Source organism: Populus nigra, chromosome 8 (genome assembly GCF_951802175.1).
Source record: "Populus nigra chromosome 8, ddPopNigr1.1, whole genome shotgun sequence".
Taxonomy (NCBI): domain Eukaryota; kingdom Viridiplantae; phylum Streptophyta; class Magnoliopsida; order Malpighiales; family Salicaceae; genus Populus; species Populus nigra.
The window spans coordinates 9,450,981-9,466,430 of record NC_084859.1 but is presented as its reverse complement, the minus strand read 5'-3'; the positions used below and the strand labels follow the sequence as shown (position 1 = coordinate 9,466,430).

General features: G+C 31.0%; 1 protein-coding gene and 1 pseudogene across 1 annotated transcript; one reads left to right on the top strand and one right to left on the bottom strand.

Moving 5' to 3' along the window:
• Positions 1-6,387: 6,387 nt before the first annotated feature.
• On the bottom strand, positions 6,388-7,772 carry LOC133700870 (leucine-rich repeat extensin-like protein 3). Its single transcript, XM_062124572.1, has one exon. The coding sequence runs from the start codon at positions 7,307-7,309 to the stop codon at positions 6,800-6,802; it is 510 nt and encodes a 169-aa protein (XP_061980556.1). The 5' UTR covers positions 7,310-7,772; the 3' UTR covers positions 6,388-6,799.
• Positions 7,773-7,871: 99 nt separating this feature from the next.
• LOC133701929 (uncharacterized) lies at positions 7,872-10,793 on the top strand (annotated as a pseudogene).
• The last annotated feature ends 4,657 nt before the right edge of the window (positions 10,794-15,450 follow it).

Here is a 15,450-nt window from a genome sequence, read left to right as displayed (position 1 = left end):
TTGATATGAAAACTAAATAAAATCAAATGGAAATAGATAAAATTGAAAAACAAAAACTAAAAAACTAATATAAAACAAATAAAGACCAATTAAAAGAAAAAAAAATATAATTAAAAGATAAAATAAATAGGAGGACAACCTTGGTTTTTGGCTAACCTAATAATAATTTTAAAGAGAGGAGAAAAAAAATTAACGAAGAAGAAAAAACTCAATCGTCTTTTAAATATAGTGATTTGAGCAACATGTGTTACTCTAACATCTTCATCTTCATTGGATGCTTTGGATAACATAATGGTTGAGAAATTTTAATTACACACAGTAATTTTTGTTTTTGTAATATTTTTTATTTATAAAAATATTAATTTGCTCCTAATACAAATAGAGTATAACAAAAGAAACATGAGAAAAAAATATTAAAATATCCATTTGACTTATCTTTTAGTTTTTGTGAATTTAAGGATACTGAAGAAATTGTAATATTTTTTTAAAAAACAATATGCAAAAGCCCTTTTAGTTTTTTTTTTTTTTAAAAGGTATTTATGTAATTTAATTGTAAAAAAAATAATATAAACTATTAAATTAAAAAATATTGTTTGATCCTCGTTATAATCAATTTGTTTTCTTTATGACGGCGAGAATTACAATCCAATGTAGAAATGGGACACGTCAATGAATGCAAAGGATACTTTAACCATAATTATGAAAAATCTGGCCGGCATGAGAGGTTGACCCGAAATTAATCAGATTTTAAATAAAAAAAACCCTTAAATTACTTGGTTAAATTCAAGTTATTTATTGAGTCAACTTGAAATCTGAATAATTTATTATAATTTAGATGAAATTCGGTTTTTTTTTGTTTTTTTGTTTTATTTTTTAATAAATCTAAAAAATATAAATTTAATTTATTAATACTTAGTCTAACCGTATCTTTTTTATAGTCTATATCCACATATATTATTTGCTAACTTTTTGATGTAATATAACTATATATAATATCCGCATGAATTGTTTCTTAACTTTTCAATATGGAATAACTATACTACAGTTTACATTTCTTGTTTTATAACCTATATCTATATGTATTGTTTTTTTATTTTTTTGATATAAGATAAATATACTACACTTTACTTTATATATATATATATATATATATATATATATATATTCTACATTTACATAGATATTATTTAACTTTTTGACGTGAGATAATTATACTATACTTCACATTTCTTTTTCTATATTATTTCAAAACTTTTTCATGTGGTTTATTAACACCTCAAACATATTTGTTTTTATTTTTATAAGTTAACTCAAGCTAATCTATATGATCCAAAACTTTATTTATTGATCGAGTCAATCCTAAACTGGGTTTAATAACTATTACTTTCATAACACTGCATATGATAGAGGGAATAAGGAAAACAGCCAGTGTCAAAGCATAATTTTCTTTGAAAAAGAGTTGAAATGATGAAAGGAAGAAAAAAATGATTTCCAAAGCATTGATAAGAACAAGAAAATCATACACGGCAAAGAAATGCTGACTTTGCAAAAAAGCAGACATGACCTTCAATTCGCAGGTTTTGATGCTATACCCTAAACTTTGATTATTATTTTTTTTTATTTTTTTTACCAACCCATTATATAATCAATCTCTCTGGAGCAACAAGACCGCTGACCAGACAAAACTTCGATAACCAAGCCTCCAAGGATGAAATAATAAGAGCCAAAACAAAATGACCAAAGGCAACCTCAGCAACAACTCGAGGGACCAAAGCATAAAAAACCCTCTTTAACAGTTTCATGAGCAGCCACTTGAGTGAGGATAACGGTTTTAGTTTATTTTTGTAATTGTAATTTGTAATGCTAAAATATTATATGATTTTCTTGTGGATAGATTTGTGCATAAATTAGGTTGGAACTATGTTTCAAATAATTCTATATTTGACTTGATTACATGGTTGAAACTTGTAATAATTTAATGTTTTTCTTCAATGAACTGCCAAATACTTACTTAAAACCTCAAATCTTGACCTTTGATTTTTTGGATATTTTTTCATTTTGATATTTATAAAAAAATTTCAAAGATTTTTTTTCTCTTTTAATTTATTTACAATAATTTTTAATTTTTTTCTTAACGATTTAAATTGCTTTGGGAGTCTCTAATTAATTACTACATTTATTTTTCTTATACAAATTTATGGTATTGTTTTTGTTATATTCCAAGTAATGCACATCATTCAAATTATGATGATATTTTTATACAACTCTAAATATATTATTATTAAACATTAGAATAATACCGCATATACATATAAGTAGTTATTTCTTTTTATTATTTTTATTATTAGAGAGTGTCAAAGTGCATGAAAATAAATTGAACCCTCATCATAATAACAAAATTTTAGTGTTTGAAAATCTATCAATCTATGATGTGTAGTTTTCGAAATTTCTATAGTAATAGAATATCAAAAGAAAAATATACACTGAAATTTACTTCCAAAGAAAATACCTTTGTTACAAATGGACCATAATTTATAAGTTCTTGAAAACAATTTATTCGTTAATATTTTCAAGTTAATATGCATAATTTGAATGACACGAATAATCTTAGCCCACATTTAACATACGTGATAAATGCATAAAAGTAATTCAGGTGTTTATATATATTATACAATATATTAAAAGAGTTTAGTATTCTTTTTACTGTTTACCTAAACTCAAAGCATTGTGGATTAGAGCAGTATAATGACAACACAACCCTTGCCACAAAAAGTTGCAAGAGCAGCTAGGGAGGGGTGGGGTTTTCTTTTTACCGAGATGCATTTGGTATTAAAGAGATGCTTGGGGTGAAAATGGTCATTTCAAGTTTTAGTGGCGTTACCCTAGACGTCAGCCAGACCCGCGCCCTCACGTGAGGACACCTAGCACTTGGGATGACCTGCCCTTGCGCGGGGTCAAACATGAGCGCCACCTGGTGCTGGGGCTAGCTTGTCCTTGCCCTGGGCGTGAGTCAGGCCTGCGCCCCCACGTGAGGATACCTGGCGCTTAGACTGCTGCCCTTGCGCCGGGCCAGACCTGCGCGCCATGTGGCGATGGGCTGGCTTGCCCAAGGCGCACCACCAGACCTACGCTCCACGTGGCAAGACTTTACACTTGGATTGCCCTGTCTATGGGCAAGGTCACACCCGACGAGGTGTTGGGGCTGGCTTGCCCTGTGCCAAGGGCTAATAGGTCATGCGTCAGGACCCAATTTTCTTGAGTTCTTTGTTAGGACCCAGGGCTATTGGGTCTTGAGTTTCTAAATATAATTATTTCCCTTATAATTATTACTATAGTTGAAATTATGAATATCAAACATATTATAATTTGTGTTGTAAATATTATTAGTTCAACTGTAATAAAAATGATAATATTTATACCCCAAATAATAGTATTGTTGATATTAATACTTTAAATTATAATAAAAATCATAATATTCAGAACATAAATAATACATTTTTTTATATTAATACTTTCAATTATAACAATAAAAAAATATTTATACCGCAAATAATAATATTTATACCACAAATAATACTATTTTTAGTATTAATACTTTCAATGGTAATAAAAATAATAATCTTTGTACTCCAAATAATAATTTTTTTTGATATTAATACTTTGAACTACAATAAAAATAAATATTAATATATTTAATTATAATAAAAATAAAAATATTTATACTGCAAATAATAATATTTATACCATAAATAATAATATTTTAGATATTAATGCTTTGAACTATAATATAAATATTAATATCTGTACCATAAATAATAGTATTTTTAATATTAATATCTTTAATTATAATAAAAAAAAATAATATTTATAGTATTTGAGTTGCTTGTTCTTGCACTGAATTAGATCCGAGCGCCATGTGACGCTATGGCTGGCTTGCCAAGGACGCACAGACCCGCGCGCCATTCCACCCAAGGACCAGTGAACGGTCTAGTCAGTGACAGTTCCCTGAATGGGGAGATCCTAGCCCTCCAGTTCGTAGACCTGTATTACCTGATGAAAGTAAAACAAAGAGAACAATCCTCATGGTTTTCGGCTTTTCTAGAATAGCGTTGCAGGAGACCTTGCCGGAGCTAATTCAGGGGAGACAAACATGAAGTGAACGCTCTGCAACATTTTAGATATAGCTAAAACCAAATGTTGGTGTCATTTCTGCGTTACATTTCATCAATGGTTAGCTTTCAGGGTTTTGTCCAATTCCAGGCAAAATAGCTCGAATATTTCCGTTCCCAGCCATTAACAAAAATACACATATCGGTCCTTGTTTCGGTTCCAAAAGGTACTCCAAGACAAGACTTCGAAGGTGAATATTGTCCATGCATCATCCTGTTTTCCATGGAATCGTATCCACTAAACAAACCTTGTTAGACCAAGCATCATGGCAAATAGCATTTTGATATCAGCAAGTTTACACATCTGTTTCTTCCAAGTAACCAACCAGCTCATGTCTCCTAACATAGAAGAAAATGTTTGGTATTCTTGTGTTTTGTCTTGGCTGCTGCCCTGTGCTAGTTTTTTTCTTTAAGAAAAACACAAAAACATGGATGCAATTGTCTGACTTGACTTCCAAGATTAGTTTAACTTGGTTCTTTACGAAGAAGCTAGCTCATCATAAAAGTGCATATAAGCACTTGTATACTAGATTGATCCAGATGCTGAAAATAGTTCACTCTACTTCAGTTTTTGGACCACATTTATTTTTGAGACCACATTATAATACAAACATATGCAAGCAATTTCTGTTAAGAAAATGCTTGGAAGATCGATGGTCCATGATACAAATTTGTTCCAGTAGATCTTCAATTCAAACTTGATAACCATCATTTAATAGCAGGCCAAAATTATGTCAATAAAGTAAAAAAAGCAGGTCAAAAATAAGTTTGAAATACACAAATAAGACAATCATATTGCTCTAACTTGCAACCCTCCTGTCACGCCTAAAAATAGTCGTACCTTCCAAATATGATCTCCTCTAGTCTAGGTAATGACAAGGCAACATAATGCCCCTCTTTACCAACTTATAAAGATCAGATGCCAGTCTAAATCATAGTCAGAAGGCCACAAATAAGCATAATTAGCCAGCTATCATTAACAAAAGATACTGATGATGCATGCTCTGCTTCATCTTTTCTTCATTAAGTTAGCTTTATTCTAAATTGAGTCAAACAAAATCCATAAATCAACTCAAAAACTAGAGTAATTAGTGTTAAATCAACTCAAAAACTAGAGTAAGTAGTGTTGGTGCGACATTAGTATTTCCTTACCAATCAATCATCAAAATTTTCCTCATTACCTTCCACTTACAGCTAAGTGCCTTGAATATTCAATGGTTATCACCATATATAAACCCAATAACTACCGCAATAATTTAAGGAGACTGCAGTCAATTGCTTCAACACCATTGTAGAAAACTTAAATTTTTGCTAAGCCACATTAATCCATTTAAAAATGAGGATCAAAGACATGAAATTCGAACAAAGGAAGGGGGGAGTTTCAAACATATAATATTATCAATGCACATAGATCAAATCTGCCTCTAAATAGCTAATCTTCTCTAAAATGGTTGCAACAATTATAGAGCTTAACCACTGGAACTACCAAAATATTCTAATCACTAAAGGTCCATCGTCAAAACATATGGAATACCAAGAGTTTATTTTTTCGGTTCCTAGCAGACTAGTACACAAATCAAAGGAGCCAAAGAAAAAGGCACCAGATTGAATGCAAGGGAACATCGGAGTACAGTCGACCTATGGAACACACATGTGAGCTGACAAAGGTAGAAAAAACCCTCATGCTTAAAACGATATAATTAAGCAGTTGATGAACAGAGTGAGCGGAAAAACATCCCATGTCATTAATTATGACGGGGCATTACATTGGAGGATTAATTTGAATCTCCAAATATTCTAAAATATGATTAAAAGGATCTTATGCAACCAAGAAGATGGTGATAAACTCGTACTTCAGTAACCCTTCACTTGTTAAAGAAGGAAATAAAACAAGAGAGCAGACAAAACAATGCAATTGAAAAGGTACACAAACACCTCATTTTCCACTGACAAAGGAGAAAGAGAAATGTTTTAAGCAAAAGGGACCAACTACAATAGCACGTCAACTCTCCCCTTGAAGCTTCTGTTTAACAATTAAAATGGTCTCCTTGAACAGTGCTTTTCAACCTCTTGTCTGCCCTCGATACAAATGATCAAAGAACCTCTTGCAATGACAAAGGATGAAAGGAACAGGTAAAATTCACAGAAACAAGTGAATAATAATTTCACAGGGCTGAGAATTGGTAAATGCAACAAGAACTAAAACCAAACCATAACATGAACCAAAAAACCAAATTAGACATATCATTCACAGATATAAAAGAATGTGCACTAGATAGATATTGTCACCACAGTCCTCCCAGTTTCGGTACTTCCTAGCATTGTTTACAGTCATGCATGTTAGCTGAAAACCCGTGGCGAAAGGATTCACTCTAATTTGAATTATAAACCGTGTAGATAAAGTTACCACATGAGGAAAAAAAAGAAAGTGAAGAAAATGCCAAATCATGAATTTACCCATCCATTTACAGAGAAACCTCTACGACCCGACCCAAATTGAGAAAACATTCCTCAAATCAACCTTCAATGCTGTTATCCATCAACCAATCTTTTGCATACACCAAAGAATCAATCCAATAAACCCCCTTCCAAAAAATCCATTGCGTAAACTTGAAACTGTTAGAAAGAAATTAAGAAGAGCAAGCTTCATATCTATCATTAATCTTCAAAAGCTGCCTTCTTTTGTAAGCCAAGAACCCAACAACACCAATCTGCAAGATTGCGGCAATGCCCACAAACAGTAACCCAATCTTTTTCCCACTATTCATCTGGTGATTCTTCGATGGTGGTGGTGGTGGTGGTGGTGGATGACTTCTCCTTCTCATTACGTTTCCAGTAGACCTATCCCTTGGTGGCGGGGGTGGTGGCTGCAGTTTCTTTCTCGGCGGAAGTGGAGGTGATTTTGATGGAGGTGGAGGTGGAGGAGGAGGAGGAGGAGGAGGAGGTGGTGATGGAGGTGGAGGTAGAGGTGGAGGTGGAGGGGGTGGTGATGGAGGCGGTGGAAAGGGCGGCGGCGGAGACGGCGGCGGCGAGGGTGGTGAAGGACCGTTCTGTGATTGTGATTCAACAAGAAGCGCACAAAAGGTGAATATAAGCCCTAAAATCAGAGAGATGGAGGTGGTTGATGATCCCGTGTCCATGAATCAAGAAACTCAAAAAGAAATTAAGGGAGGGTAGGAATAGACGATTGAAAGGGGTTTCAGCATCTGGGTTTGGACCCAAATTCTCGAATCTTGTTAAAACTCCAGAATTTGGGCTGGTTCAAAATTTGGAATCAGAGGTTTAGGTTTCGATCATTTTGAATCTGAAGGGATTTGTTTAAAAGTAAATGCTTTGACGATAAAATCAAAGAAAAGGGCTGTCCTTGATTCCTTCTAGGGTAAATGCATTGGAGGGAATCATGGGTAAAATGTAAAAGAAGAGATAATTTGGGTGATTGATTGCTTAGAAAAAAGAATCCTAAAATAGAGGCTTTAGCTGTTACGTTAAAAAACCCAAGACAGGGGAGGAAGGGAGAGGGAAGAGTTTCCCATTCTGTGGGTGGGCAAGTGCATGACCTGTAAGGTCAAAGAGAAAGCAACGAGTTTTCTTTTCCACGGAGGGTAAAAAAAAAAAAAAAACCCATAAAATAGCAAAGTTCAAAATTTAATTTCTAAAATAGCAGTCTGATGCGGTGGCAAGTCACATGTGCGCCCCACACAGATGCGCAGGTATGACTTCCGTGATCCCAAAATTGTAGCAGCATGAATATTTTTTTACAAAAAAATCTTTTAACTTTCTAAAAAAAATAATTAACAAACTTAAAAAATCATATTCAACATAATTCACAGTAAATTCAAAACAAAATAATATATCACGATTCCATTCATAATTAAAAGAAAAAACTCAATTAATTTATTGTATCAATTCTCGTATCAATCAATTAATTTAATATAATAAATTATCTCATTGACAATCATGTACTACAAGAACCATGAACATGTCATGCAATAAAAACAACCTTGTTCTTCTCTGCCTCAATGGCTGTTCTCCGCAATTTTATGAAGATAGTGTTTGTAAACATGGTTAAAATTATATTTTTTTAAAAAAATTATTTAAAATTAATTTTTTATATATTTTTTAGATCATTTTGATGTGCTAATATCAAAAATATTTCTTGATATATTTTCAACCACTATTTTATTCTCAAACACTCTAAATCCAAATCAATACATTGAGAATCAGGTGGAGAAAGTTGCACAACATCATAGGTTGCATCGGCTACACAATTAACCTAATATATAAAAAAAATATATATATCATCCTGTAAAATATATAAATAAGATATTTATAAAAATACAATGCATACCATTTTATTATAAAATAAAAGATATTATGTAAAATAACAGAACAAAACTCAATCCTAATTTATAAATATCATAAATTCATCAAATTATATAATTTCAACATAACTTTAATCAATGAAAACCTAAACCAAAACACAATCAACAAAACCATATTTCCTACAAATTTATCCCCAAATAATGTCATTTATAATCTTAATTGGTATAATTTTTAGCCGCCTAACACAATTTATAATTAATTTAACCAAAATCAACAAATCCGTAAAAAAAAAACCCTTAACCCTAGCTTTAACCTAACATGATCACAAACTAGCACAAAAAAAACATTAAATTTATAGAAACTAACGAGTTTTCTCCCAAACGTGGGTAAAAAAAGCATCCAAAGTAACAAAGTTGAAAACTGTTTTTGTCCCAAACTATTATCGTGGGTAAAAAAAAAAATCCGAAATAACAAATTGAAAACTTAATTTCTAAAATACCTTTATTTTTGTTTTTGTATCTTTCAAATGTAGTTTTGAAGAAAATTATTTTTTTAAACTAAACTTTTAAATTAATATGTTGTATAAAAAATATATTTTTTTAATATATTTTTAAATAAAAAAAAATTCTTAAAAATATTTTTGTGATGCCCACGTGCGACCGCATATTGAATGACAAGATATTAAGCCTAACACCCACCAGACCTTGTCACTCATATCTAGTCAAGCCCAGATGGTCAAGCCATAGATGTTAATAGCTGCCGTCGGACTGTGCAGTTAATTGAGAGACGATATTTTGTGACTTATATCCCGCTACGAGGACGGACCGATAATACTTATTAACTTGTAATTACCTTACTTCTTTTTTTTTTTTGAGAAAATTTTATTTATCAAAAAGTATATTTTATGGATCTAAATAAATAAGTAAAACTCCAATTATTCTAGGTTCTTATAAAAAATACATATCCTGATTTGAATTTAAGACCTGCTGTACAGATTTCAAATACTTTATTATCACGTTATGCTCTTTAAAGACGTAATTACCTTACTTGAATACCTGTTTTTAGTTTGATTTCATTTAAATAATATTATTTATTTTTTAAAAATTCAATTTTAACATTTATTTTAATATATAAATGTTAAGATTAAGTTTAAAAAAATAAAAAAATATTATTTTAATATATTTTTAAATATAAAAAATAATCATTATAATCAGAATTCTTCAAGGATGCGATGTTCCTCCGTAATATTGCCTTGGAGATTATTGCTTTATTTATCTTATAAGTGAAAGTTCAGAGTCTGATTCGAGGGGTGCAATATAACTATTGGAGGAAAGTTGCCCCTAAAGTCATCATAATTGGAAATTAGGGTGTTTTAGAGCGTGGGTTTGGTAATTTAAAAAAAATATTAAAATAATATATTTATTTTTATTTTTAAAATTATTTTTTATATTAAAACATCAAAATAATGAAACACATAAAAAATTAAATTAAAAAAAATAAAAATTATTTTTTTAAAAACACTTTTTAAATATAAAAACAAAAAATTGGCAAACAATGCATTGCATTTATGCGTTGGAAATAATCTCAAAATGAAGATGGGAGTTCCAAGTCATTCGGTGCCAAACCTGTTGTTTTGATTATCATTGGAACAGGGTGTACTCTCTGGTTATCTAAACAAGATATTGTTTTGAAAAGATTACATTCCGGAGAACCCAGGAATTTTCCAACTTTAGTTCGGGGTTGGCACAAGCTATTGTTTTGAGGTAGAAGATAGAGAGTCAATTGGGGGTTCTGCCTATGGTGGTCAAAGAGCTGTCTGCTGCACAGCTGATCTTGCAAAGCTGGGTGTGTGTTCGGAAGGAGAAATCATTCCTGGCTGGCCTCAGGTCTTTGGTGTTGCAGACGAGCTAGTTGCAACATTGCCATCAAAATCAATACAGATTTCCAGAACTGGGATGTATAATTTTACGGGCTCATGTCCCCTGCTTCTGTTATACTCGGATTATTCTGGTTCTCTCAGTATGCAAGATTCTGGAAAGACGTTTTTCCATTGCAAAACTGCATAGCATTGGTGATAACACGCAGGCATGTTCGAGATGGCTTTCTGGTATTTTGACTATGCTGAATTTAATGAGACTGGAATTAGGCCACCTGGTATTCTTGGATGCTCTCATCGTTATTTGGATATTGAAGTCACTTTCTGCCACTGCAAGTAAGCTTCAGGTACCTGGTTTGCCATCCCGAGTGATGTTTATTTTCCAGCAATGCTCTTTTTTTCTTAGCATGAAGTGGATACTGGATTAGATGGATTGCTAATTTTCTTTTTGGTTCAGCTCTATCACTCTATTATCTACATGAAACATTGAGTGTTTTTTTTTTAAAATGCAGAAATGCCTGCTTGAAGTGTCTTGTCTTGTAGATATTTCTGTGTGTCCATGTGACGATGTGTGAAGCTAGATCTGAGAGGGTCTGGCCAGGCCAACGTCTCTCTCTCTCTCGCTCTCTCTTTCCTTCTTTCGCTCTTCTTTTCTGCTAGATTTTATGTGGATTCCTCTTCTGCGTCGAATCTGGCACTGCTCTGGTTTCTAGCAGGGGAGAATCGAATCTCAATGATTAATTAAAAGCAAATTGCTCACGTCATTATGTAATGAAATTAGGCACAGTCAGGAGGACATAACCTTTATATCTTCTAAATTTATTTAATTAAATATTATTCTCTAAATTTTCCCAATTAATCTAATAGCTAATTTCTTTTAAGGTAATAATAATCTAATAGCAGGGGAGAATCGAATCTCAATGATTAATTTCTTCTTTTAAGCTAATTGATCAAATTAAATTCACATATGTAGAAATGAATAATTAAGACAAATACAAGGATAAATTTAAGGTATTTGCCTAGATTTAAACTCTTTTTGTTCTTAAGTTTCATCTGTTTTAACTGTTCACGTAGTAATGATACACTACCAAAAAATTATTAAGTAGCAACAGAATTATCGATGAAATATTTTATGTCGCTAATGTTTGATTATAGTAGTTACAGAATATTTTAGTCAAAAATTTACAATGTAATTATCGACGAAGTATGTTCTATAAGTAATTATCGATGAAATCACTGACATAATAAAAATAATTAAAAATAACAAAATATTTCATCGTTAAGATGAAATGTCATCATTGACCGATGATATTTTTCATTGCAAATACCGTTAACAAATTTAAAAGTGTTGTAACCAATATTAGCCCCATTCCCCCATTTTTCTTCTTCCTCCTCTTTTTCTTGAACCGCAAATCAAAACAACAACCCCTACAACCCATTTTGACACAATTCTAGGCCTCATCATCACAAATTCAACCACACAACACTATGTAGTGTTAGCATTATTGTCTTGATACTATTTTTTCTAAATATTCCCCACACCAATAAGCAGATTTACTCATTTATATTTTAAGATAATGTATTAATATTTGTTTTTAGTATCTGTAGTGTAGTTTGCTTGTATAATTAAGTTTTTTACAATATTTTCATATATAATTAAAGCTTGATTTGTATGTTAGGGTTTCTTTGTAATTAGAGAAAATTTGAATTGTTTGTAATTTAATGAAATTAATTTTGATTTTGTAATTTTGGTGTGTTATACTGAAAGAAACAATGGGTTCTTTAATGGATAACAACCATATTTTGTCAATTTTATTATTATGTTAGAGATTTTGGGGAAATTAATTTTTCATGGAATTTATAACAATTAAATGGTATTAATGTTGATTAAATAAGTTTGAATTAAACAAATGATAGATAATTAGTTGGGTACCGATTAATTTTTGCTAATTGGATTTATTTAGTTAATATTTTGACACATCATAATATTTTTGTACAATAATAATAATTGGTTATTAGATTGTGAATTCATTTTTAATTACCAAAGTTAAATTTTGAATTGATTATTACATTATTAAGAAATGTTATCATTATTCTATATAGGTTTTCTAAGTAATGAATGATCGTTCTTGGATGTATTGATATTCACCATAAAGGTTGTCTAGGGAAGATTGTTGTAAAGGGGTTGGAGGTTTTATTAATTTTGCACTTTTAAATTCAAAGAATATTAGTAGAGGTAAAATTAAATGTTAACATGGTAAAATAAAAAAGTTATTCCAATTAGATATTGTGATAATGTATCTTCTAAAAAAAAAGGTTCGCTAAGAAATATTTGTGTTGGTTTGCACATTGAGAAGCTTATGCTTCTTACAAGACCATGTTAAAAAGGATTCTGATGATAATAGTAGTTGTTATAAAAGTATGATGCTGAATGCAATAAGAATAAATCATGGTTATTCAAGTGAAGATTCATATATTGATGAAGAATCAAATGTAGATGCAGCTAGATTTTTTGAACTTCTTAAAGATTCTGATGAACCATTATAGAATAGATGCACAAATCACATTAAATTATCGGTCATTGCATAAATGTTTACCATCAAGTATGATTATTGTATGAGCGAGGCTGATTATAATGGCATAATTGAATGAAAAAAAAACATTTTAGTTATAAAAAATAAGTTGAAAAGGAACTTCTATGTTGCAAAATCCATGATAAAAGCCTTTGACCCGAGATACCAAAAAATTAATAAATGCCTAAATTTTTGCATGGTTGTACTATTGTGAAGATGTAGATTTAACTGAGTGCAAACCCTGAGGGCATGCTTGATATAAACCCAATACAGGTCGAGGAAGGACACTTACTGTATAAAAAAACTAAGATACTTCACAATCACTCTTAAGTTGCAAATGTTATTTGTCTCTGAAGACATCCAAGCACATGTCATGACATCGTTTACATGATTTAGAGGATGGATTCATGGTGCACCCTTTCGATAATGAAGCTTTGAAGCAGTTTAATAGAGTGCATCCTTAGTTTTTAATGGAATTATGAAACATGTGTTTTGTTGGCCTATTCATTGGTGTTTAAATCAATGATAAAATTACTGGTTGATATGAAATCACCACAGGACACTAGTCAATGACATGGTTCCCTTGGTAAATCCATTAGTGATATTTTTACTAATGGAAACATCACTTTAACACTAACCTATGCAGATGAATGGATCTCCTTTGTTATTTTTTTGTTCTCCATCTAGTTGGACATCTATATATCATTGTTCTAATATATTTAGGCCATACTAATGTGTTATGTAAGGGTAAAAAAGGGAGTATATGTATTTTTATACATTTTATTGGGAAAGAAAGAGTTATCAAATTGGACATGGTCAACATTTCACTAAGTGCAATGAGATGTGATCATGTGAACATGGTTAATGGTATAATTTTTATTTACTACAACTGCAACTTCCTTTATAAATATCAACCATTTTGTGTACCTCTCCATAAATACCAGTTATTAGTGAGTTCACAACCTAAAATAAACCCCTTACAAGATTAAATACAATTGCCACATGTGTTGTTGATCTTATCACATAAACAAGTAATTAAATAAGTATAATTAGAGATCACAATACCTAACACCTTAATACTATTTATTTGACCTATAAGAGGTCATTTACACTATAATTGTTATAGGTAAGCCACATACAACTTTTAATATATTATTAAAAATCTCTGACAAGTTTATAGTCATATTGCCATAACAATGACAACCATCACATGAGAGGGCTTATATTTCTTAGGTTTAACTTATAGCTATTATTTGATATCATCATTTATCTTAATCATATCATCATACAAAGTGTCAAACTTTTGTTTTAAAGGTTCTCGACATATTTTATGAAGCATACTTTCTAAGGAAATATTTTTTAACCTAGTGTAGAAGTTACCAACAAAGTGTTACAAACAATAACAATGATGCCTAATTAGATTAATAAATATTCATGCTATATGAAACTCTTAATCATAATATGTTTATCTGATGTAGTATATAATCTGTTTGACCGCTAATGACATGCATACTGATGAAGCAAATATAAAAACCAAATGCAATTAATGTTTGTCTTTTTTTTATCATAGGAAAACATAATGAATAAACTGTTATTCATGTTGTAAGCAACTACAATCAATAACTTCTCCTTGTACTTTTTATACAGATGAGTGCCCTTAATACTAATAAGTGTATGACAATATTAAAACCTATCAACTAAAGCTTTAAATACCTCAAATATTCCCTCGAAGATTGCTTTATTACCATCAACTATTTTATGATCCCAATATACAACTACACCTAGATTTTATTATTTGAAAGCTAATAGAATTTCAAGCAACATTTGAAAGGACTCCTCATGTATACCAAACAACAGCCTTAGTATTTTCTGTCTAGTCATCCATATCTTGTAATGTGAGACGTGATGCTTATAATCCATATATATAGTAACTTGAATATTTGTAACACTCATGCTTATATTAACTTTCACAATTATTAATATCACCTCAGCATTGAGATTCGAAGTCAATAAGATGGTGGGTGTACAGAACTAATAAGTTTTGATATGTGTGTGGCCTTTTTAACTTTGAGATCTTAAATGAATCAGACCTCTTGCTATGCAAATATCATTTACATATTGGTTTATGACTATATTGCACATAAGTTTTGGTTGAACATTGTCTTTTATATTACAATGAATTCTTAATATGCCACCGCTTAACTGCAATAATACATTCAAACTTGTTTTTGAATTTTTATCCAACATCCAATTCATCACGAATTCGTAATAGTCAAAGCCTAGTCATTGTATGCGGCTTGGGCAAACCCACTCACATCCTCACATTTAGGAACGAAAGGTCTCATTAATTGGTTTTATGGTGATATTATATTCATTGTATCGCCACCTAAACTAGAAAGACTAGTTTCTTGTTATGTTTGTGTGATCCTTTGAGTGCAACTTGGCACTTGAATAAACTCCATACTAGAAGATTTTTCTCATCTAGATCTATTATTCAAGTACAACTATA